Source organism: Betta splendens, chromosome 15, assembly GCF_900634795.4.
Source record: "Betta splendens chromosome 15, fBetSpl5.4, whole genome shotgun sequence".
Taxonomy (NCBI): Eukaryota; Metazoa; Chordata; class Actinopteri; order Anabantiformes; family Osphronemidae; genus Betta; species Betta splendens.
The window spans coordinates 11,879,135-11,903,040 of NC_040895.2; the positions used below are offsets into that span (position 1 = coordinate 11,879,135).

General features: G+C 41.7%; 3 protein-coding genes across 7 annotated transcripts; 1 reads left to right on the plus strand and 2 right to left on the minus strand.

Annotated features, from left to right (window-relative positions):
• Positions 1-54: 54 nt before the first annotated feature.
• LOC114842068 (free fatty acid receptor 4-like) lies at positions 55-4,009 on the minus strand. The gene is made up of 3 exons (XM_029127552.3): positions 3,153-4,009; positions 2,951-3,082; positions 55-2,462 (listed from the first exon to the last, which is right to left on the minus strand). The coding sequence occupies exons 1-3, from the start codon at positions 3,690-3,692 to the stop codon at positions 2,076-2,078; spliced, it is 1,059 nt and encodes a 352-aa protein (XP_028983385.1). The 5' UTR covers positions 3,693-4,009; the 3' UTR covers positions 55-2,075.
• Positions 4,010-4,164: 155 nt separating this feature from the next.
• LOC114842067 (centrosomal protein of 55 kDa-like) lies at positions 4,165-8,217 on the minus strand. 5 transcript variants are annotated; one of them, XM_029127549.2, is made up of 9 exons: positions 8,078-8,217; positions 7,122-7,289; positions 6,756-6,971; positions 6,170-6,235; positions 5,799-5,949; positions 5,320-5,555; positions 5,113-5,187; positions 4,692-4,814; positions 4,165-4,461 (listed from the first exon to the last, which is right to left on the minus strand). In XM_029127549.2, the coding sequence occupies exons 2-9, from the start codon at positions 7,281-7,283 to the stop codon at positions 4,270-4,272; spliced, it is 1,221 nt and encodes a 406-aa protein (XP_028983382.1). In that variant the 5' UTR covers positions 7,284-7,289; positions 8,078-8,217; the 3' UTR covers positions 4,165-4,269. The 5 variants fall into 5 exon arrangements, with proteins under 5 accessions (XP_028983382.1, XP_028983381.1, XP_028983380.1 ...); XM_029127548.2 differs by having other exon boundaries at positions 7,122-7,301; XM_029127547.3 differs by lacking the exon at positions 8,078-8,217 and adding an exon at positions 7,766-7,903.
• On the plus strand, positions 8,169-23,726 carry myofl (myoferlin like). Its single transcript, XM_029127541.2, has 53 exons — positions 8,169-8,308; positions 8,613-8,668; positions 8,779-8,870; positions 10,332-10,440; positions 10,692-10,773; positions 10,972-11,141; positions 11,430-11,558; positions 11,960-12,022; positions 12,115-12,165; positions 12,243-12,273; positions 12,364-12,479; positions 12,608-12,734; positions 12,810-12,913; positions 12,993-13,061; positions 13,143-13,186; positions 13,267-13,349; positions 13,429-13,550; positions 13,637-13,750; positions 13,990-14,167; positions 14,279-14,403; positions 14,514-14,623; positions 14,721-14,913; positions 15,035-15,190; positions 15,290-15,421; positions 15,516-15,679; positions 16,030-16,144; positions 16,783-16,885; positions 16,988-17,127; positions 17,212-17,376; positions 17,607-17,691; positions 17,899-17,976; positions 18,089-18,270; positions 18,376-18,534; positions 18,618-18,719; positions 18,902-19,063; positions 19,151-19,316; positions 19,400-19,461; positions 19,563-19,577; positions 19,689-19,787; positions 20,013-20,141; positions 20,321-20,476; positions 20,608-20,699; positions 20,797-20,967; positions 21,059-21,207; positions 21,317-21,456; positions 21,542-21,630; positions 21,732-21,827; positions 21,931-22,072; positions 22,193-22,292; positions 22,422-22,612; positions 22,693-22,802; positions 22,894-23,041; positions 23,162-23,726. The coding sequence occupies exons 1-53, from the start codon at positions 8,221-8,223 to the stop codon at positions 23,198-23,200; spliced, it is 6,093 nt and encodes a 2,030-aa protein (XP_028983374.1). The 5' UTR covers positions 8,169-8,220; the 3' UTR covers positions 23,201-23,726.
• The last annotated feature ends 180 nt before the right edge of the window (positions 23,727-23,906 follow it).

The window sequence follows — 23,906 nt, forward strand, 5'->3', positions numbered from 1 at the left end:
GAGCGCGAGCCTGACAGGAGCCAGCGCACTGCTGACTGTGGCGCAGACGCACACGGGTCCTCAATGCGGGAAGCGGGTTGGGAAACCCGGAGACAATTAATTGCCGCGATAGAAATAGGGCGGCGGTTCGGGCACAGCACGCTTAACGGCGGTGCCAACGTCCTGAGCCCAACGGAACCTGCGGGCGACATGCTACCAGTGCCCCAAGAACCCGTGTTTTGCCTTTGGTCACAGCGTTGGGCGCATTTTGGCGTTATTTCCTGGTTTGCACGCGGTTGCCATGGTGACTGGTAGACGCATACACGCACTGTAATGTACCTGTCATGTAGGGAAGCCCGCCTGTCAGACATCTGCTCTGCCTCAATCCAGCACTTGATTTCATGTTTGTTCCGCTTTTAAAAGACGCATTAACAAAGAAGTGCTCTCTTCAGCTGTGCTGGACCTGGACTTATACCTGGATGTACAGTACATCCTCCTGGAGCTACGATGTGTTCTTCCATCCATCATTATATTATTTCCTCTATCCCTGCAGAGTTGTAAGATTAATGTGTTTACTCACGGCCTCGTAGGCCCACATACGTCACAGGCTTTCGGGAAGAAACATGTGCTGGGCTTTTAAAAGCTCTCCTTATAAATATGTGTTGCTCTCTTTCCCTTACGGGACTACATTTGATATCCTGTACCACGCTATGATTTCATTTACTGAAATCTGAAAGCATGTGTTTAGACGGGCCGGGTTGGGTTTCACAGTGAGGTAATGCAGCTGTTACCAATAAGAAAGGATCATTTATGAACGACTGAAGAATATTAATAATTTAGTTACAGGAAACACACAGTGGAACATCTGGATGTGAAAACACTGAGCACAATGGAAAACAACAAATGTCTTTTTTCACACATTGGTCCTGGGCTGCATGGAGAACACTGTGTATTATTGTTGCGCTACAAGATGATGACTAGTGTCTCTGCATTGTAAATGTCATCATTCATCTTCCGAATGAAACACACTCTGTCTAGTGTTTGGCCCCAGCTACTGATATGCCTTAGTCTGGAGCCGCTGACATTTTACAGTCTCCAGAATCAGTTGTTTGCTTTTTCAAACTCAGTATATCACAAAATGAATATGCATGCGTTCATTAAAGACACGAAGTATTTTTTGTAGGTGTAGAGACAAATACACTGCCTGAAAGCCTCCTTATGGGTTCACCTCCCACTAGAGGGAAATGTGGAGCTAACTGGAGCCAGAGGTGCACTGATTTATGAGATTTCAAACTTATCAAAGGTATGATCATATACGGTAGGTAGACAGTGAAGAACATATCTCCTTATTTACAAATACCCTCACAAAGATTTGCCATAAACAAATCAGTGCATTAATGTTCACTGTGTTCCTCTGCTCTAATGCAGGTCAAAATATCTGCAGCATTCACCAGTAAACCTCTAGCGACATTCATGCAGGTGTTATTGGTTGCATCTACTTTTATGAGCATGGGTTTGAACCCAGCTCAGCGGGTGGTGGAACCCTTGTTTCTATTACCTTCCTATTAAAAGCAGCTGTGATTGTGTTTTACTATTACTCAGAAAACTGCACTTCTGTCAAAGAATGCCTTCGTTATTTGTTAGATTTGGATAAAGAAACTCAGATGCTCCAATCAGATGAGCAGGACAGGATGAGCACTCAGGACAGAGCTGCAGTTCATGAAGCGGGGCTCAGTGAGCACAGGGATCCCAGGGATCACTAATGACTGTGTCACAGTCTGTGTCACAAGTGGCCTCATTTGTATAACTAATCATTTGTAATGAGTTAATTAATTACCCTGCAGGTGCTGCCCCAGAGTAAATGTGCCTATTTGTGTTAATATAAAGCGTTTAAACCCTTAAAAAGCATTGGGAATGATTTATTATAATTATGCAGTTTTCTTTACAATTTGCAGGTTTAATGTTAATTTTAAAGTTTTTCAGGGGCATCAAACCAGTAAAGGCGTGAAATAAATGAACTAATGCTACACAAGAACTACAGAGTATTTGATATTTCATCTGCTTTATGCTTCTACTAGATGCAACAGTCATCAAAATCATGGATGAATCTGCTGTTTTCGCGGAGCGCCAAAAGTTTCACCTCTTAGTGGTACAACCGCCGAACCACAGCACAACCTACGCCAGTGGCTTTTGAACTGGCACACAGAGTAGAGGATGGGGTTGAGCGCCGAGTTGGCCAGCGTGAACGTGACCACCCAGAAGAACACCGTGGAGGAGACGTACAGGTAACCCAGGAAGTTTCTGGCCAGGATGAAGAAGGTGATGATGAAAATGGGGCTCCACATGATGAAGAAAGACAGCACCAGGACCAGCAGGGTGCGGAAGAGCCTCATATCCTGTCTGGAGATCATGTACTCAACCGGGCCTCCCACTGTGGGCCGCCTGTGCTGGGTCTGGAACCTTTGCCTGTAACTTTTAGCAATCTGTAACACACAAATTATACTACGGTACATAACACTGGCATTTTGTATTGCTATCATGTGGAAAGAAGAGTTACAGCAGCATCATTTATTATGTAGCCTGATTGATTAGGGCCTAGCATGGAAGATCAGATCCTTTATGTTGCTTCAAACACCCATCAAGTCTTCTGAGAGCTAAAGTCAATGTGTGGCATTTCATAATCGCTTCTTATTGTCTGCATTGCTTAATATCCACACTGGTAGAATTGGTTGCCACATATAATATTGACAGTTGATAATGCAATCCCGTGCAGCTGCACACACAGGTACGGTTTTCATCTTCTGTAATTAAAAAAGCTCAAGCGCCACTGTTCCCACAAAACAGAGACATGGCTAATGTTCAGGAGGGTGCAGAGCCTTGTTGATACATCTGCAAATGAGTGGGCATTAATTCATTATTACATATACTTAACCACCCCTGAGGTGAGATTTCCTGACTGAAATAAACCCACCTGTAGGATTTTGCAGTAACTGATCATGATTACAAGCCCAGGAAGAAAGAAGCACAGGGCGGAAAAGGTAACGCTCCACACAATCTCACCAGCTGTGTCAGGCCACATAAGAGTACAAATGTGTAGATGTTCCTGCAGAGGGAAACATGTTAGAAGCAGTCAGTCAGCTTTACTTTTATGCATCCGTTTATTCATACCGTACCTGCTCGTGGACATACACTTCAGTCACAGTAAAGAATAGACTGAGGGGTAAAGTGGTGAGTGCAGAAAAGGCCCATATAAAGATGACTGCGCCAGTTACCATCCTGGAGTTTAGAGTGGGCACAGCCTGCAGCTGAAGCACAGCCTGGACCCGCTCGACGCTGATGCAGGCCAGGGTGGTGATGGTGACACAGCCACTCATGCAGATGACATAGAGCAACGTGTGACAGGTGTTATGCCCCAGAGTCCAGGACACGGTCCAGCGCGCTGCCACGATCACCGGGATGGTGCTGACAAACAGCAGGTCAGCCACAAACAGGTTGAGGGTCAGGATGGTCTTGTTGGCCAGCGCTCTGCGTTCCCAGGTTACCAAGGCTGCAGCTGCTGCGTTGGCTGCCAGAGAAACGAGGAAGACCGTGGAGATAGCCAAGGTCTCCACAATAGTACTGACGACATCATAGGGCTGGTGCAGATCCGAAAAGAAGGAAAAATACGAGAAGTTTCTCAGGTGAAATAAATGGGAGTGACGGTCAAAACCCATCTGGAAAGGTAGGAAGTGATTTCACTGCGGTGGGCGTCAAATGATTGACTACAGAAGCTGATGAGGTGTGAAGTGATACGAGAGAATGGGAGGAGGAGGAAAGACTGAGGCGGTGCCTTAGTGGTGTGTCTGTTTAACCATGTTCTACTCAGTCAATGCACTAGTTTAACAGAAATACTGTACAGATCACAGGGACGCTATCAGCCTTTTACACAGGTACGGTAATGTAGTATTTACCAGGATCACCATCCTAGAGTATTAGTGCTGTGCCTGTAACTATCTAGCACATGCAATGTCATAAACCAAATTCTAATTCCTGGTAAGAGCACTAAATAAAAAGCCAGATAACAGAAGCCAATACAACCAACAGCTGAGATATTTCACACTCCACTGATACAGTGTGAACAAAAACTTGCTATGTCCTAGGAGGTTAAGAAAAGTTTTGACAACTAAATAGAAGATTGTGCAGAAAGCAGCTGAACAGTGACCTTTATTAAGATAACTTGTGTTTAACAGTATGAGTCAAAATTAATTCCTCATTTAAATGACACAGAACCTTTGAGGCTTAAAGTGCAGATCAGTCAAGACAAATTTCCATGTGGTTCATGAGTTCCCTGTAGTGACTTGCAGGGTACTCAGCCAGGCAGCCCGGGCATTCCAGGAAGCTTTCATTCAAGAAGCTGCTGCAGGAGGAGGATGCAACGTTCTGTCTGGACAGCTGGGAGGGTGGCTGTGCCTCTTCACAGGAGGGAGGATCCTCTTGTTCTCTCTAATGTAGTTGAAATACAGTCATCCATCAGTAACAGTTAAGGACATTTTGATTGAGTAACTCCTCACATTTTTTTTACTAAGCAGTTTTGTCTTACTCAAATACAGATGAGTAAACATAAAGAAACACTTACTTGTGGGCAAGTGGACATGAAAGAAATGCTTAAATATCAACATTGTTTATTCTAAATGTAAATGAGAGATCTAGTCCTTAGCTCTGGTAGTGCCAACCTTTGACTCTTTTGTCACACGCTTTTTAGTTTTTTGTAGCGTCTTCAGGACTCTGATCATTTGCTTCTTTAAATAGGAACAATCCTGCTTCTCATCCTCAAGGTCCTGTGATGAAATCTTCATCTACAATTAAAGAAGTTTCCATGGCAATAAAACCTATAATACTAAAAAACATCTTGTTCGTTTAGGAAGAAATTTGTTTTGGAAGAAAAGTAAAGACTTAAGAAAGTACAACAAGCCCACACCTGCGAATGAGTCAGGATAACACACAGAGGCACAGACTAACACACATTCTATTGATGCTCCTTTCTGTTTTAACACGTGCCAAATTTAGGGTTGGCTGGATAAGTGTAAATTGTTTAGTTTCAGCAGTTTTAGTAAAGAAGATGAGAAACCAAAACTGAGTTGGCAGATGAAGTACCTGTCGCTCCAGGTCCGCAATTCTCTCCTGGTCTTCATGATGTCGATTTAACATACATTTCTGAATGAGATTTGCCTAAGATTGAAAAGGTTCTTTTGAGTTATTTATCTCTACATACGCTACATACATACATACTTATATATACTCTACAATACAATGACAACTTTGAGTATTTTAATCAAAGTACTTATTTAGCTGAAGAGATACCTGAAGCTCATAGTTTGCTGATCTGCGTTTTACCACATCCAGCCTGCACTGGAGCTCTCTCAGCTGTTGATCTTCATTCTCAAAGCAGCAGTGATCTTCCAACAAACTCATTTCTCTCATTTCAACCAGGCTCTTGTGTGTCAAGTCAACCTCCTTCCTGAGCTCCTCCAGGTCGTCTTTGGCTTTGTGCAAGAACGTTTCATAGAGCTCCTGCATCTCAACTAGTTCCTTCTTCTCTGTAGAAAAGGAAATCAGAATAAGGAATTACGAAAAGGAGGAAGAAACTAGTTATTTACAACCAATACTTATACATATGACCTTACGCAAGAGACGCACAACACAATTTTGAATTGTGAAAATATCCTCATAAGAGGCTTATTCAGGGCAATCTTGACATCTTAAAAACCTTATTGTGACAGTCTGTTGCCCCTTAATGCCCTAGTACTGACAGCCCACTGTCCACTGTCCCTTTGGTTTACCATCTGAATGGTCTTCTTTGTGTTCCATTGAACGGGCTTGATTGGCTTCGTTCAGCTGCTTCTCCAGCCATAACATTCTGTCCAGAATTCCCCTCACATAGGCCTCTCGATGCTGGTCATATTCCAGCCAGTGCTTGTTCTTCTCCAAGGCCTCGGGGGATTGGAAAAGGAATGAACAGCATGACAAAGAAGAATATAAAAGAAGTTGTGACAAGGGGATGGTTTCAAACCACAGACAAGTGTATTGTATACAGGCCTATGGTATGCCATTAAAAGGAAGCACAAATGTGAAAGGAAAAAGCTACTAAAAAAACAGTAAAGTATATTGGATGTTGATGAAAATACAAATACAACAACAACAAAGTGCTTACATCTCTTAGCAGGTGTTGGAGCTCTTCTACACTGGTAGTGGAACCCTGTGAATTTGGCATGAGGTACTAAATAAAACAGAAAGAAATAACTTGAGTTTATTAAAATGAAGAAATGGCGTTATTACTTCTCAATGAACTCTTTACATAAAGAACAATAAAATAAGTTTTAAACATAATCTTTTATCAACGCTCTATTATAATATCCCAAATCCTCCACATGTAATTGCCTCGTTGGACATGTGGATTTAAATGAGCGCTAACAAAAAACAAAGCCAACAAAAAAACTGCTGACATCTAGTGGCTACTAAGTGTAATGACCTTGTACAGTCCTGTACAATAAGTCAAACTAGCAGGATGACAGCAACAGTCCAAGTCCACTGTTTCACATTAATTAATACCAAAGAATGAAAACAATGTTACATTTATTACAGTGGAAATGGATGGTAAGGATTTACAAATGTCACTTCTATTTGAAAAAAACATTGTGTTGAGATTGTTGTATCTTTTTACATCACACATAACATGGAAGGAGTTATATTGTGTTGTATCTTATGAAGCTAATCGCATACAGACAAGCGAAAGTTACCTTCTTTCCTGCCACTTTCTTCTCGAGACGCTGGCATCTTGCTGACATGTTCGCAATCTGGCTCCTGAGTTGTTCCACCTCGCAGGTGATGCCCCCCCCCTCCGCCAGGCTGCCACCTCTCTCGCTGCAGCGCTCTGACGCCGAAGCAGTCCTCTGGTCTTTGACCTCGTGATGCTGACAACTCCCCTGTCGGACAGTTTCAAGAGAGAGCACCCTCTGGGGAAAAACAGATGGAAAAACAGTCAGTAACCAACACCCTCATCATCAGGTTCCACTTGGCAATGAAACTTCTTGATTGGTGAGTTATACCAGAAAATGCCACCAGACAACTTGACTAGCTACTGTGAGCAGAGAGACTGGCTTTACCTCCACTAGCCGGTACAGTTGTGCATGCTGACACGACAGCTCAGCCAGTGTTTGCTTCAGGTGGCCACGCTCCTTCCTCAGACTGCTGACCACCACGCTGAGCTCTGAGCTGAGCTTTTTCTTAAGGGACACCTTATATTTGGAAGATGCCATCTCTGCCATAAGTGACTGACAAAAAGACTGTGTGAAGCCAGTTCATTTTACATATACATTTGAATATACAATTTCAAAAATAAACATTCTGAATGGGTATTTCATGTGTCTGTAGTTATTTAGCATTACATTAACTAAACTAACTACTGTAGCTTGTCTAGCTAATGAGTGCTTCTAGCTAACTGCTACACATAGCAGTTGACATGCTCCTCCACAATCTAAGCTCACTACGTTTGCTGCTACTAATCAGGTAATACGCCATATGAAGCTGCAGTACAGTTAAATTATGAAAACGCTTGTTTCGATAAACTATTTTATTAATAGAATTTATCAGTTTCTCTAAATGACTATAGCCGTCTAACTAGCTTACTTATTTACTTATTGACAAGCTAACGTTAGCTTAAACGAGTATAAGGCCAACGATAACGAGTTCGGCGCGAAAACGTTTAACTGAATCTAATTAAAGATAAAGATTTACGTTGAACACTTACCAGTGCGCGATACTATAGTTATAGACACTATAGATAAAAAATAATATAAAACTAATAACTAAAACAGGCCTGTCAGCCCAACCATGGCTAAAATCTAAGTTAGTTTCTGAAAAATGTCATCATAACCACGACCACTAGGGGTCAGTGTAGTTGAGCAGAAAAACGACGGACCGTGGATAGACGTCCACGCTCCACACAGTGATGTCAAAACAGATTAAATAAAGGTAGAAAACCTTTGGATGTTGTTTATACAGATCAGATCTTACAGTACGCTGATGGATACGCAGTGTGTTATCCCGTGCGTTAACCCACCTCCACAGCCCAGTGTGGTGCGTTTCCTGGCTCTGACTCATGACCCTCCGGTACCCATCTGCTCCGCACGTCTGCGCTCAGTTCCCTCTCTCAGCGGACTATGCAGAGATTTGTCCGCGTAAATTAGGGCTTCACCAAACGAAATGCTGCGGGTCGTGGTTGAGTCCGCCAGCGGCATCCCCAAAAAGAAAATCGGAAACCCAGATCCAATAACAACGGTTATCTTTAGAGGTAAGAAATGCCTTTGTTAAATTCAGTATTTCTTCTGGGGCGTTGCTTTGCTGAGTTATTTCAGTAGGTAGATCATGTAATATTCAAACTATTAAAATGAAACCAGTTAAAATAACGTTCTTAGCTGTTTATAACTTTACTCAGACCTGAGAATCCTGGCAGAGATTCATACAAAAACATCTCTATGTCCTTAAAAAAAATACTACAACTACTACCACCTTTAGTATTTTTCATATTCATATACATATAAATAAAAAAGGTAATGTGGGACTTTATAATAATAATAATGAACATGCGTTTCCAGGTGAAAAGAAGAAGACTAAAGCAATCAACAATGAGCTGAATCCTGTTTGGAATGACGTATGAGCGTATTAAGAGCTGAAAATCATTATGCACTTCAGAATTCAAGTTACTCGATTGTGAGAGACTGATGTAAATGATGTGTTCGTGTGTCTTCCTTGTGATAACAGGTGCTTGAGTTCGATCTGAAAGGTGCTTCCTTGGATGCAGCATCGTTCATTGACGTGGTGGTGAAAGACTATGAAACGATTGGCAAACACAAGTATGTACATGGAAGCATGTAAAGAGAAACTATGATAATCATTTAAACATGCATTCTGCTAGAAAGCACTGCAGTGTGTTAAGCTGTACTGAATGCTGTTTTAACACATTCAGTTTCCTGGTTGAGTTTCCAGGTGTGCTTTCTAAGCTATTAATCACTGACATAAGCTCGTGCATTGATAGAATAGGGCTGCTGAGTAACATCTATATGATTGTACTGTAGTTAGTCATTACAGGACCCCCCCCCCAGCCCCCCTCGCCCAGGGCATTCACACACTGTACAGTATGTTTTGTCAAGTAGGGCTGGTGACGAGAAGTAAAAACCTGCTGCTTTAGTTTTCTGCTAGTTGTTTAACTGGCGATCTAGTGCAGTGTTTGCTTTTTAAGAAACACAGGAACATGTCACAACCTCACTGAGCTGCATAGCCACAGGACTAACAGGGATCATGTTAAGACTTGTGGTATCAGTAAGAAAAGTTTGCTGTCTCCCCCATGACTGCAGCTCTTAAAGAAAGGAATGTTGCCTTAAAAGGACAAAAGGCCCCTAACAACTTTCTCTTCCGTGAACTTTTTTTTATTGGTCTATTTTATTCATAGACTTTAAACACTTTGTTTCTTACTCACATGAATTTCAAAACACTGATGTATTTTGTAATTACAGCGAGTGCAGTGCAGGTTATTGTGTATAATGTAAATTTTGAATACAGCCTCAGACAGTGGGATGCGGGTGCTGGGGTGTCTGACTCAGCTACGCATGCATTGGGAGTTTTTTTTCCATGATCACCGTCTGCAGCGCTCGAGGGAAGGAGGGAGGGTGACTACAAGAGCTTGCACTGGCCTGTCATGAGAACTGTTCTAACTATTGACATTGTATTAAGCTCAGAATAAAAGTACACAGATAACCAGATGGTACCTTCAAAATAAACCAGCTCCATTGTTTTATTAAGCAGTATTTGCTACTCAGATGACCTTATGACTTTTGCTGCAATTTCTTAAAAGAAAAACTTTGCCACAATAGAAATTGTGACATTGTGATTTGCAGTTTCCTATAAATATTTTTATAAACAGTTTCTGGCTTGTGGGCCCAAACTTCCCTAGGTGTTTTTGTGAATGTTATTGGAATTGAACCAACAATTTTGTCACTGTGACAGTCACTGTCACCACCAAAAGCTCGTTTGAATCACCCACTAGTCATTGTTGCTGTGTGACTGTTTGGAAAGCAAAGTAGCCTCAGTAGGTGTTGGTCCTTAAATTTTTGCAATATGGGAAGAAGTGAAACAAGGAAGTGGAGGACATCAGCTAACATATGTACAAACAATAGATGAAAGAACAGTTCAGTTTTTTCTCTTAGCCATTCATCACAGTTATCTTTTCAGACAAAGGTCGTTCCAGCTTTTGTGACTCATTTTCGGGTCCGTGTGTCTGACTAAGAGAGTATTTACTGTATGTGATAATTTTTCAGGTTCATTGGCTCAACAACAGTCTCCCTGAAGGACTTGGCCAGTGGTCAGCTGAAGGCACTCCCATCCAGGAATGTGCCCTTGATGAATGAGAAACAACAGGCTATTGGGGTGGGCATTTAGTTAATTATGAGTTCTAAAGTAATTACAGGTATTTGCGCATGATACCTGTAATCACACATGGAGGAGGAGCTGAGAGCTCTGCTAAAAGATGTACCAGAACCTTTACAGTGTCGCGCTGCAGGAAAAGCTCAATTCACTGAATGCAATGTCATGTCCAGTAACGTAATATGCACGTACTATTGGTATAATCTAAGGCATATGGTAATAGAGGTACTAAGTTAGGAAACATTGTTTTTCAGGCTACCATTAATTTGGTTATTGGATATGAGCCACCTGCAAACACTGCTCCAAACCTAAATGAACAGCCACTTGTGGACCCTGGTGAGAGACTCCTTCATCTCTTATCTTTACTATAATTAAAATCAGTATTTGAGTGCTTTATAATCTTTGCGAGTCCTCTTATTGTGGGTGCAGATTGCAGGTTTTTCTCCAGTCAAATAGTTTATGCTGTCTGTTCAAAACCGAACTAAATAAAACAGTACAAAGAGTAAAGATAAAAGTTTGTGTCGCATGTGACAGGAGACAGTGAGGTGGGTGATGACGAGGAGGCAGACACAGATGGAGGAGCTCAAGTTGACGGCCCAGCAGCTCCCGCTTTACCCAACCAGCCTGGGAAATCCAGCCACAAGCCACTTCGTCTCAGGCACAAAAGGCACAAAGCCTTGGCCAACAAACCTCAGGACTTCCAGGTATTGTGTGAGTTCTGATTATGCTGTTCCTGGAGGATCAAAAAAATGCCAATTCAGTTGGACATTCTTATTGTAATCATTACATGACAGCAGACCAGGGTAGTCACAATTATTGTTCTTGCATCAGTTCAAAGCATTTCCTGAATGATTTTCTTATGTTTCCAGAAATACATTTGAGCAGTCTTGCGTCTGGTATTTGTCAACTCAAATGAACCAGTGGCACCTGTTTAGAAAATAATTTTCTGGCTGTTTGTTCAGCTGCCTCACTCATCGCTTGTGATTGTTCAGATACGGGTTCGAGTTATCGAGGCTCGACAGCTGCCTGGCAACAACATCAAGCCAGTGGTGAAGGTGAATGTATGTGGACACACCCAAAGGACTAGAATAAGAAGAGGAAATAGCCCGTACTTTGATGAGGTAATTTATAACACCCCATCCCACAAAAATACTTAATCAAGATACGTGTTCCTCTTTTTAGTCTGTGTAAGTGATCACGTACTTTGGCCTTTAGCTTTGCTTTTCTATTCTCAGCATACTCTTCTCTATTTTCTCTTCTGCCTAATTCTCACCATATTCAGTAACTACCTAAGGATCTCTTGACATCTGCGCTGGCGTTCAGGCCCCGGGGCTTAAATGCAGTGCACTCAGCTTTAGCTGGTGTCTGATTCCTCTCGTGCATTTTTTCTTCTTCTTTTTTTCTGCCAACGCATCTCACCTTAATGAAATGTAAGTCCTATACTGTGCCTGACATCTGAATGTACTGTGGATGCAGTAACAACAGAGTCGCTCATCCATGAATGACGTTTTCTGTCCCTCAGATGTTTTTCTTCAACGTTAACATGCTCCCTGCGGATCTGTTTGATCAGAGCGCTTGCCTTCGGGTATGTAGATACCACCTCTCAATGCAATGTTTTTATTTAGTAAAGCTAAAATGCCTGTTTAATAAGATCAGAGAATGTCTTGATCTCGACAGGTTTATGACTCCTTCTCCCTCAGAGCTGACAGTTTACTTGGAGAGTTCAAGGTAGGCTGATTCATGTGCTGCGTTTAAATGCTTAGTCCTTCTTTACTTATCTTTATTTTTTCTACTGCCGTACCTAGTTGGATATCAGCTATGTCTACGATGAACCAGGTCAGTCTTCAATTATGTAATACAAAGTGTTTTGTCTGTAATGTTGCATGTCTATGTTTCTTAACTGTGTTAAAAATGTACTTTGTCAAGGTCACACCATTATGAGAAAATGGCTCCTTCTTAGTGATCCCGATGACTCCAGCTCAGTGGCCAGAGGTTACCTTAAAGTCAGCATAATTATCATGGGCACAGGAGATGAGGCACCGGTGAGCATGTCTCTTACTCACTATCTAACCGCCTGCTACTAGACACAGAGCTCAGGACAGTAATGGAAAACATCATAACACTGTCATGTTATGTTTATAACACGTTTCCTGTCCTCTCATGGTTGTAGAGTGAGAAAAAAGAGGCAGGTGGTGAGAATGATGACATTGAAAGTAATCTTCTGGTACCAACTGGTGTCACGTTACGATCGGCCACTCTGAGCCTTAAAGTCTACCGTGCCGAGGATATGCCGCAGAGTAAGTTAAACACACGCATTGCTTATGCAAAAACATGCTGCACCTACTAACATTACAAACCACCTTATGTTGCAGTGGATGACGCCTTTGTTCAGACTGTAAAACAAGTCTTTGGAGGTGATGGAGACAGGAAAAACTTAGTGGATCCGTATTTGGAAGTTAGCTTTGCTGGAAAGAAGGTATTGGATGTGTAAGGAATTGGAAATTGTTTTTGATTCATTCAAAAACCTATATTAATTTTATATGACTCTGTTTTAGCTGACCACCAAAATTATTGAAAAGAATGCAAATCCAGAGTGGAATCAAATCATACATCTCCAAGTCAAGGTATGAAAAATTTATAATTACGCCTACTGTATCTTGTGTTTTTAAACATTTTAACCTTCCGTTGTTCCGTGGCCTCTACAGTTCCCTTCCATGTGTGAAAGCATCAAACTGACTGTGTTTGACTGGTAAGAGCTGAGGTCCATTAACAAAATTGCACAAGTGATTTTATCAAAGACAATATTTAACATTTATTATGTCAATGCAGGGATCGTCTGACTAAGGATGATGCTGTAGGAACAATGTTTTTAAATCTGGGCAAGATTTCTTCTTCTGGTGGAGATATTGAGGGTAATTTTGTAGCGATTGTTACAAGCAATTTTATTATTTATAATCATACACCCGATTAAACAATCACTTTGTGTTCCAGTGGGCTCATCATCAGAAGTTGGTTTTCTCCCAGCGTTTGGGCCTTGCTACGTCAACCTGTATGGTAGTCCAAGAGAGTTCACTGGTCTGCCCGACCCATATGATGAACTCAACCTGGGCAAGGTCAAACAAAGCTGCAGCTTTAGACATGTAATATTTCATTTTCATGAGTATGTCGGCGTGAGGTTTTGCGTTTGGATCTGTTGCAGGGTGAAGGGGCTGCATACAGGGGAAGAGTCCTTGTTGAGCTGTCGACAGAGGTTGATGGAAAGATTGACAAAAATATTGAAGATCTCTCCAGTGATGACATCCTGGTGGCACAGGTATACACAAGTTGTCACATATTGTTTTTATTATTTTTATAATATGTTATATATAATAATTTTATATTATTTATATTATGTATATTATTATTTTTATATTATCACAACATGGACCCCAGGTTCTCCAACTAAAAGTATCAGGGTTTAAATGTAAATGAAATTCAAGCAAGATAACCAAATGTGAAAGGAAAATTCTGCTCTGACCTCTGACTCTGCGACATCCTTTTTACTGAGGGCAGAAATACCAGAGGAGGAGGAAATACTCTATGTGCGCCGTGTTCCACTCCGCGTGCATGCTCCAAGAGCCGGGTGAACCAATACAGTTTGAGGTCAGCGTCGGTAACTATGGTAACAAGCTGGACTCCACCTGCAAACCCCTGGCCTCAACCACCCAGTACAGCTTTGCTGTGTTTGATGGTATGTGTGTGTTAGTCATTCTGTGGATGGAGCGAGAACATGGACAGATACAGTACAGTAAACTACGGTAGATGAGCTGACTGTAAAATGACCAGATGATGTGTTCCTTAGGTAATCACTACTATTACCTGCCCTGGGCTAATACCAAGCCTGTGGTGGTAGTCACTTCGTACTGGGAAGACGTCAGTCACCGCTTGGACGCTGTCAATATTCTCCTCTTCATAGCTGACAGACTGGTGAGAATATGTCAGAGCGACATATTGGCACACATATCGCCTAAAAATCATGCTTATACACATACAACTGCTCAGCACATCACTTTTATCTGTCTGTGTATGTGTTTCAGGAGTCCAACCTCAGCTCTTTAAGAACAGCCATATTAGCCAAGGTGTCAGAACCACGTCTGGCAGATATGTGGCTCAAACTCATTGACCAATTGATTGAGGACCTTGACAGGTACAGTCACAGGACATTTGGTCAGACCCACTGTACCTCAAACCTGCTGGTTCTAAGACGTAAATGTTTGGTCAACTCTCTTGTTTGTCCATGACAGTTTCCACCTACCAGTGCTGGAGGGCCGTCCCAATGTAACAACACTGGATCTCCAAATGAAAAACCTGCGCGATGCTACTATAGACAGTATCAAACGAATGGCCAGTCACAAGAGAGAAGAGGCCACAGACGTGAAGGAAACTGTCAGTGACATTGAAGACTGGTTGGACAGAATCAAGCAGCTGGCAGAGGAGGTCGGAAAAACACTTACTACTGTACTTTACCATCAGCAAATACACATTATAACATAACAGTAATGTAGCTGAAGATGCCTGAAACATTTTTTGTAGCTGAAATGTTTTGTGTCTACCGCAGCCTCAGAACAGCATGCCAGATGTGATCATCTGGATGTTAAGAGGAGAGAAGAGAGTGTCATTTGCCCGAATCCCAGCCAACCAGATCCTTTACTCCAGCTTCAGTGAACAAGCCTGTGGCAAACATTGTGGGCGAACCCAGACTATCTTTATGCAGGTACAAAACCTACCAACACACTGTAGCAGCGTTCACACAACGTGTTTATTTCATTGATTTACTGTAGCTCTGGCTCTACAGTAACTTTTCATTTGTTAGTACCCCATGGACAAAAACAAAGGTGTGAAGATCCCGGTTCAGCTGCGGGTCAACATGTGGCTTGGTCTCTGCGCTGATGAGAAGAGGTTCAACAGCTTTTCAGAGGGAAACTTCAGTGTATATGCTGAAATGGTACAGTAATGACACAGAACATCAGCAGTATTAAATGTGCAGTACACATATACAGTAGTAATTTCATTGTTCTTCCCATGCTGTCATTTTGCAGTATGAGAACCAGGCCCAGGTGTTTGGCAAGTGGGGAACCACAGGTTTGGTTGGTCGCCACAAGTTCTCTGACATAACCGGAAAGGTGAAACTCAAACAAGAACGTTTCCTGCCCCCACGTGGATGGGAATGGGAGGAGGACTGGTTTGTTGACCCAGAGCGATGGTACGAAATTTTACTTTGTCACCCACAAGCACACTCTCATACTCGCAGTTGAACACGATCCAAAATCATGCGTCTATTACAGCTACACATTCCCATTATTATCAGTAGCCATAGCAAGAGCACAATTACAGGAAACTAAAGGACTTCTGTATCAGGCAGTGTTTGGGTTTGAGGAGTATCCTTCCCTTCATTAGTGCCTCCTACTTGTGACGTGTTTACATTCTCCCTTCAAGGTTCATGTAAATAATTTAAGCATTTGGAACTCGGTCCAGCATAGTTATCGTCCAGCATAGTTATCGTCTGAGTCACAAAACCGCACATCGACATGTGTGCTGTGTTGGTGTTTCCAGCCTGTTGACAGAAGCAGATGCAGGCCACACAGAGTTCACAGATGAAGTGTTTCAGAATGAAACACGTTTACCTGGTGGGGAGTGGAAACCTGCTGCAGAGCCCTACACAGATGTGGTACTGTATGACACGCACACACGCACGCACGCACGCACGCACGCACGCACGCACTGTGAGGTGAAAGATAACAAAATAACAATGGCCTTTCTACTGTCCTCAATGCTATCACTTTTTATGTGCAATTACAGTATGTGTCTGGTCAAATTCACCACAGTAGTGTATGTGCATGACGGTTCAGAGATGTGAGGTTTGGGTTGTGACTTGTACTTTTTTGTACTATTAATGGTTACACTATAACATAATTTTAACCTGAACACCATCTTACTGTCACTCATCGCACTCTGATGTTTTAATCAGCTGTGTGGAGTGTTTTTACATCTGTCCTCTTATTGTTGTGGTGTATGAACTACAGCTTTTTTTATTTAGTTTAATTACAGGAAGTTGTTTTAGATTAAAATCTCTAATAACTAAATATCGAACAAATACTGAGCTGTGAAAGTGATCACATTAAGTTAAAGTCCAGCTGACAACTGTAGTGGAGAGTTTAACAGGAGTTGGTTGTGGAGAGCAAAAGAGCATACTGTAAAGGATATTTTTAATGTGGAACTGCTTATTGAAAGTATAAAAGTATTAATAGTGGAAATACTTTGATTATGTAAATATAAATTTTATAAATGATTGTCTGTGATGTTTAGAATGGAGAAAAGTGTCAGAGCCCTGCAGAGTTTGAGTGTCCACCTGGATGGACCTGGGAGGACAACTGGAGCTTTGACAGCAACAGAGCTGTGGATGAGAAAGGTGGCTTGTGACATCATTACTGTATTGCCACTCTGTTGTCACAGTTGAAATAGTGTGAATCTGTTGTAACCAGGTGTGTGTCGGTGTCCGTCTTGAATTCAGGCTGGGAATATGGAATTACCATTCCTACTGATGACAAGCCCAAATCATGGGTTGCAGCGGAGAAGATGTACCACATCCAGCGCAGGAAGAGGCTCATAAGGCAGAGAAAGAAGATCTCCGATAAGACGACTGCTTCTGAAGTGAGGCAGTGGGAGGTGGAAAAAAAGTATCTTTCACTGATTTAAGCATAGTTTCCCATTCTTTTCTTGGCGTTGTCTCTACAGAGAAGAGACCCAGGGGAAGGATGGGAATATTCCTCCCTTATTGGCTGGAAGTTTCACAGGAAGGAACGGTCCTCTGACACGTTCCGCCGCCGCCGCTGGAGACGGAAGATGGTCCCATCAGACCGCATCGGGGCCTCGGCTATATTCAGACTGGAGGGAGCATTAGTGGGTTTTCCTCCTTGTATTTGTACTTTTAAAAGTTCCATAACAATGTAGTGGTCATAGCAACACAAGTAATTTTACGTCATGTGAGTCACATCCTTGTTCCTTTTTGATATTGGCAAATAACTTAAGAAATATGTTTTAGTTCTGCATTCGTACTCTGTTCATGTTTATTGTAAGTATTAAGTGTTCCTTAGTGCCTCAACTCACCCAATCGTGCATTTTGTTAACAGGGTGTTGATGTTGACGAGACCAGTAAAACAGATTCAACAAAACTATTTGGTGCCAACACACCCACTATTTCCTGCCACTTTAGCCGTAAGTACTCTGGTCAGATAATTTTTTTTTGGCACAGATGCTAATTAAGGTCCCCAAGCTTTTTGCACTTCCTGACCCGGCCCTGAAACAACATAAACATGTCTACAGTATGTGCCTAATCAGCAGTGTATGAAGTGTCCTGTGAGTTTAAGCAGTTGCTTTGTGGCGATTTTATTTGGCATGTTGATAAAAAGGATCTCTCTGCAGGGTCTTATTTTTACCAGCTGAGGGTGTACGTGTATCAGGGAAGGAATCTCTGTGCCATGGACAAAGACAGTTTCTCAGGTGAAAACAAATCAGTGAAGTATAAGAATACAAAGTACATTATTGACCAAGAGGAATAAATAAAAACGACTGAGGATGCACAAACTGAATGTAAAAACATTGTTCTCTCCAGACCCCTACGTCCATGTGTCATTCCTGCACGTGAGTAAGACCACAGAAGTCGTAAGGGCAACTCTGAACCCCACATGGGACCAGACTCTTATCTGTGACGACATCGAAATCTATGGAGACCCACAGACTAATGCCCGCAACCCTCCTGATGTGGTGTTGGAGCTGTATGACAGCGATCAAGTGGTACATGATGTGTTTAATCTCCAGTTTTATAGCACAGTATAAACAGTGATTGTTGATGAATCTAATCATGCTTTACTATGTGTTTGTATGGCCTCCATTTACCAGGGTAAAGATGAGCCTATGGGTCGCTGCACATGCCCCCCAGTGGTGAAACTGAACCCCAGCGTGGATGTCAGCCCTAAACTACTGTGGTTTCCAGTTACCAAAAAGGGACACAGTGCTGGGGATGTACTAGTAGCTGCAGAGCTCCTACTGAAGGAAAAGGTAAAAGATACACTACAGGAAACAGAAGTGCACTACTATAAAATCCTTATGTGACTTTACTGAGGATGTGCTCTGGACTTCAGGTGAAGGATGGGGATCTGCCTCTCATCCCTCCTCGGCGTGGAGAGAAGCTCTACATGGTTCCTCAGGGGATCAGGCCTGTAGTGCAGCTCACTGCAATTGAGGTAAGCCATCAAGCCATCCACCTTCTTCGACAGCTGCTGTGTATTCACTTGACCAGCCGCACCCTCAGTGTTGTTGTGGTTTCACTTCTCATGTGAAATTCTCTTCGTTATTCCCTAGAGCTACGCTGCTGCATTGCCCATGCTTGTTCACTATGTGTTCTAATGTGTTTATATGAAACTAGGTTTTGACTTGGGGCTTAAGAAACATGAAGAGCTATCAGCTGGCCACAGTTTCCTGTCCCAGTTTGATAGTAGAATGTGGTGGTGAGACTGTTCAAACTGCAGTCATCAAGAACTTCAAAAAGAACCCAAACTTCCCAGGATCTGTGCTGCTTCTCAAAGTGGTACTGTCCATCAAACCTACAAATATTCAGCCAAAAGAAGGTGTAGTCTGTCTCCTTACGTCATCTGTTGTTTCGCTGTTGATGTAGCTTCTTCCCAAAGAGGAGATGTACACCCCTCCCATTGTCCTGAAGGTAATTGACCAGCGACCCTTTGGTAGGAAACCTATTGTGGGTCAGTGCACCATCGACTGTCTGGAGGAGTTCCGCTGCGATCCGTATCACATTAACAGTGACGTCAGCATGTCTGCTAGAGGTACTGTATATACACGCTTGTGTTGATAAACACATATTCTGCACATACAGTTCATACAGTTAAAGTTGTTCTTACCTTTGCAGTGGCAATGTTAGCTGCTGCTCAAGGAGATGTTGTCATAGACATTGAGACGGTGAAACCTAAGGTAAAGAGCAAGTCTTTACATAAGGGATATTTATCTATAGCTTAATTATGAGTATTTATTATTTGTTTATTTATTATTTTGTCTTTTATCTTGTCTTGCAGCTTCACACAGAAAAGGTAGCATTTCTCTTACCAAATAGTCAAACTGTAGACTACAGTAGACTTAAAAATAGTCTGCTGGTCTATAATATCTAAAAACCCCAAGTTCATCTGCGTTTTCCACTGTAGGAGGAGGAGACAGTAGACTGGTGGAGTAAGTTCTATGCTTCTGTTGGAGAGCGGGAGAAGTGTGGACCTTACCTGAAAAAGGGTTATGACAGATTACAAGTAAGAACATGTCACAACACACAGGGGTGATTTAAGGTCTGCTTGAGTTTAGAGCCACGGTCATGTAAACGTGACAGACAGTGTGGGGAGTGGATTCCTGCTCTTGTTGATAGTTACATAGCAGGAACTAAATAGTTCCCCCTGGCTGTTCCCCTGTGCAGGGAACACCAAAATGCTTAATTGCATTGCATGTAATTGCTCAATACTGTATTCTGTGGTGTTCAGGTCTACAACTGTGAACTAGACAACGTTGAACAGTTCCACCGACTCACTGATTTCTGCAGCACCTTTAAACTTCGGCGAGGAAAGACTGAAGATGAGGAAGAGGATCCCTCTGTGGTGGGAGAGTTCAAGGTAAACAAAGGTTACAATCAGAACACATCAAAATTATGTCTGCCACTCTACAATTTAATGCAACACATTAGCACACACTTTCCTGGCCTTTGGCTGCCATCCTGTGGAGGCGTTCAAACATTTGTGACCTGATTTTACCTCAGTGTGTCAATATACTCTTCTGTGCTATTTTGCTACAGGGCTCATTCAAGATTTACCCATTGCCTGATGACCCTGGAGTTGCTGCTCCACCTCGACAGTTCAGGGAACTTCCTGAGAGTGGCCCTCAGGAGTGTCTGGTCAGGATATATGTAGTCCGTGGTATCGACCTGCAGCCTAAAGACACTAATGGCATGGTGAGTTTTGTTTCATAGACTTTCTAGTTTAGCGATAAACCATATTTAGTCACAGCTAAATAGATAGAGGTGTATAACATGACAAAGCTACTTGTTGCTGCAAATTAAGATTCTTTTTTATTTTATTTCAGTGTGACCCATACATTAAGATTACACTTGGAAAGAAAACAGTGGATGACAGAGACCACTACAAAGCAAACACCCTTAATCCAGACTTTGGGAGGTGTGACAGAATCTGGCCTTTCTCCTTCGTAATTAAGAACCAATTTGTGTTTCGGGTAATAAATGTGCCATCATGTTTGTTTTATTTTCAAACCCAGGATGTTTGAACTGTCCTGCTTCCTACCTCAAGACAAGGACCTGAAGATTGCTGTGTATGATTATGATTTGCTGAGCAGCGATGAAAAAGTAGGTGAGACAGTCATCGATTTGGAAAACAGACTCCTGTCCCGTTTCAGGCCCTCCTGTGGGCTGCCAGAGACTTATTGTGTGTAAGTAAATAGTCTTTGTGCTGGTATTGTGTGTCTAATGAATACTATACCACATTAATAACATAATTAAGTAAAAGTTTTCTGCTTAAAGCTCAGGGATCAATCAGTGGAGAGATCAGCTGAAGCCTTCTCAGATTCTCCAGAACCTGGCCAGAGTGCGTGGTGTTCCTAATCCTCGCATAGAGGGAGACGGCAGCTCCCTCTCTTTTGCAGGAAAACAATACAACCTGCAAGATTTTGGTATAAAAATTTGTTCTGTTATCTCACAGTTTGTGTTTCTCGCAGAATTGATATGCATTGTTTTCTGTATCTTTATCTCTGCATCAAAGTCTGTGTTTTTGATCTTCAGAGGCAAACACAGTGATCCACTCACACCTGGGCCCAGCCAGAGAGCGGCTGGCCCTGCACGTCCTCAAAAAAGAGGGCTTGGTACCAGAGCACGTGGAGACCAGAACCCTGCACAGCTCCCACCAACCCAACCTGTCGCAGGTCAAATCAAAAGCAATTATTATTGTTCAATTTCAATAATAGAGTTACATTTAGTGACATTAGTTATTGTTTTGTGCAAATACAGGGACGGATTCAAATGTGGGTAGACATTTTCCCCAAGAGCCTTGGTTTGCCTGGGCCTCCGTGCAATATCTCCCCACGTAAAGCCAAGAAGTAAGCCACAGTATTATTTACTGTATCAAATGTTTTTGACTCGTAGGGTAATTAATTGTATTATACGATAACAAAATAATACAAATGTCGTTTTGATACAGGTATGTCTTGCGGGCCATTATTTGGAACACAGCTGATGTCACTCTGGATGAAACAAGCATCACTGGCGAGAAAATGAGTGACATCTATGTTAAAGGGTAGACTTCTTGACCCATCTGCTCCTCTATGTGTGTTTTCTACCTGTTGGTCATTAAAACAAGCTAATCTGGATAATTATCATCATCATGATTCCTACTGTAGATGGATGTCTGGAATGGAGCAGGACAAGCAGAAGACAGATGTACATTACAGATCTCTGGATGGTGATGGAAATTTTAACTGGAGGTTCATCTTTGAGTTTGACTACCTGCCTGCAGAACAGCTGTGTGTTGTCTCAAAGAAGGTCAGTGAAATCATGGATCAGGAACAAAGCGTCCAGTAATAGTTCATATCCATGTGAGTTAAATTTGCTATGGTATAAGTATGGAAGTACTGAGTAATTCTTGTTCTTATCTCCTTTCAGGAACATTTTTGGAATCTGGACAAAACTGAGTTTAGGACTCCTCCCAAATTTATAGTTCAGATTTGGGACAATGACAAATTTTCCCTGGATGACTACTTAGGTAAAACAGCAGCGTTTTTGCCCCATGATATGCTGCTACTACTAGACGAAGCTCTTCTGTGCTATGCACAATGCACCAGTGCATGAGAAAGGCACATTGATTTATCACTTATCTAAATCTGTGTCACAGGTTCAGTCGAACTGGACCTACTCAATTTGATCCCTCCTGCCAAGACCCCAGAAAAATGCAGCTTAAAGATGCTACCGGGGATGACAAACTCAGCCTCCAAACAGCCATTACACAACTCACTCTTCTCCCAGAGGTCTGCACGAGGCTGGTGGCCATGCACCATTGAGAAGGATGGGAAACACGAGCTTGGTGTATGTTGATGTTCAACGCAAAGTCTGTAGTGTTTTTTTTAAATGGTTCCTGTTTAAAACTATTTTTGAATGGTTCACAGGGAAAAGTGGAGATGACTTTGGAAATAGTGGAGGAGAAAGAGAGGGAAGAGAGACCTGCGGGAAAAGGCAGAGATGAGCCCAACATGAATCCCAAGCTGGACCCACCAAAGTAAAATACTAGACTCTTCACTAACACAATTATAATTTTTTTTACATGGATTTACATATTATGCTTAACACTGTCTGTCTCTGTTCAACAGACGCCCCGACACATCATTTTTCTGGTTTACAAACCCATTAAAGTCCATGAAGTTCATTATTTGGCGCAGGTTCAGGTGGATTTTCATTGGAGTGATTCTTCTTCTGTTGGTTCTCTTGTTCCTTGGAATCCTCTTCTACTCTCTGCCTGTAAGATCAGTCAGTCTTCTATATAATAAGATTATTTTTGCAACTTTCTTAAAGCACATCTGTGTTTATATTGTAAATAACATTTGAATGTTCATTCAATGCCTTATGTTCAATCTACAGAATTACATCTCAATGAAGATTGTGAAGCCTTTTTCCTGAAGAGATTCACTGAGAAGTTCGCATCCTTAAACAGGATCTTCAGTTGTCTTCATTGTTAACTCTCATCTTAAATACATTTTCTCTGCTGCTGACATAGCGCAGAAATTTATCATATTCCACCTACAGTACAGTACAGTACATGCTTTTTTCTGCACTCTCAGTATTACTTGAACTATAAATAAATCTTATATAAATCAAGTTTCATATGTTTATAATAAGTAATTTTAATGAGTGTGATTAATTTGTAATCTAAAAAAATAATAACATTAAATGTCTCTTTACATGATACAAAACTTAAGTCACACAAATGTCTGATATTTTGCACCTTTGAACTACAACTAAACTATGACTTGTCCTACATTGTTCAGAACATAGACCAATGTTCTATTTTTTGCGGCGCTCATTTCTTTTACTGTGTTTTATCAGATTACTAGTACTGTACCAAAGTACTGTACAAAAGAAATTAAACTATTTTTGTGTAACACTATTATGTGTAAAAATAAAATTTAAATTCAATTTATTAAAATTATTGATTATTGTCAATTCTGTTTTACAACATTGTCTCAATAATATATAGAGGAATATTGCATAGTGATGATTGTATTACTGTATAAACATCACTGTTGTTTAAATTAATTACTAATATTTCTTATTGTAAACTCATTCTGTTTTGCCAGTGAGTTTCCACTTAGCTCGTACAGCAGTA

Excerpts from the sequence above, each read along its gene's own strand:
- LOC114842068 (XM_029127552.3), bottom strand. The coding sequence starts at position 3,692 with ATGGGTTTTGACCGTCACTCCCATTTATTTCACCTGAGAAACTTCTCG. Across the intron at positions 3,083-3,152 it reads AAGTGTATGTCCACGAGCAG|GAACATCTACACATTTGTAC; the intron begins GTACGGTATGAA and ends TTCCCTCTGCAG. Across the intron at positions 2,463-2,950 it reads GTTACTGCAAAATCCTACAG|ATTGCTAAAAGTTACAGGCA; the intron begins GTGGGTTTATTT and ends TGTGTGTTACAG.
- LOC114842067 (XM_029127549.2), bottom strand. The coding sequence starts at position 7,283 with ATGGCAGAGATGGCATCTTCCAAATATAAGGTGTCCCTTAAGAAAAAG. Across the intron at positions 6,236-6,755 it reads AGAAAGTGGCAGGAAAGAAG|TACCTCATGCCAAATTCACA; the intron begins GTAACTTTCGCT and ends TGTTTTATTTAG. Across the intron at positions 5,950-6,169 it reads TCCAACACCTGCTAAGAGAT|GCCTTGGAGAAGAACAAGCA; the intron begins GTAAGCACTTTG and ends CAATCCCCCGAG.
- myofl (XM_029127541.2), top strand. The coding sequence starts at position 8,221 with ATGCTGCGGGTCGTGGTTGAGTCCGCCAGCGGCATCCCCAAAAAGAAA. Across the intron at positions 19,317-19,399 it reads CGTCAGCATGTCTGCTAGAG|TGGCAATGTTAGCTGCTGCT; the intron begins GTACTGTATATA and ends TTACCTTTGCAG. Across the intron at positions 20,477-20,607 it reads CTAAAGACACTAATGGCATG|TGTGACCCATACATTAAGAT; the intron begins GTGAGTTTTGTT and ends ATTTTATTTCAG.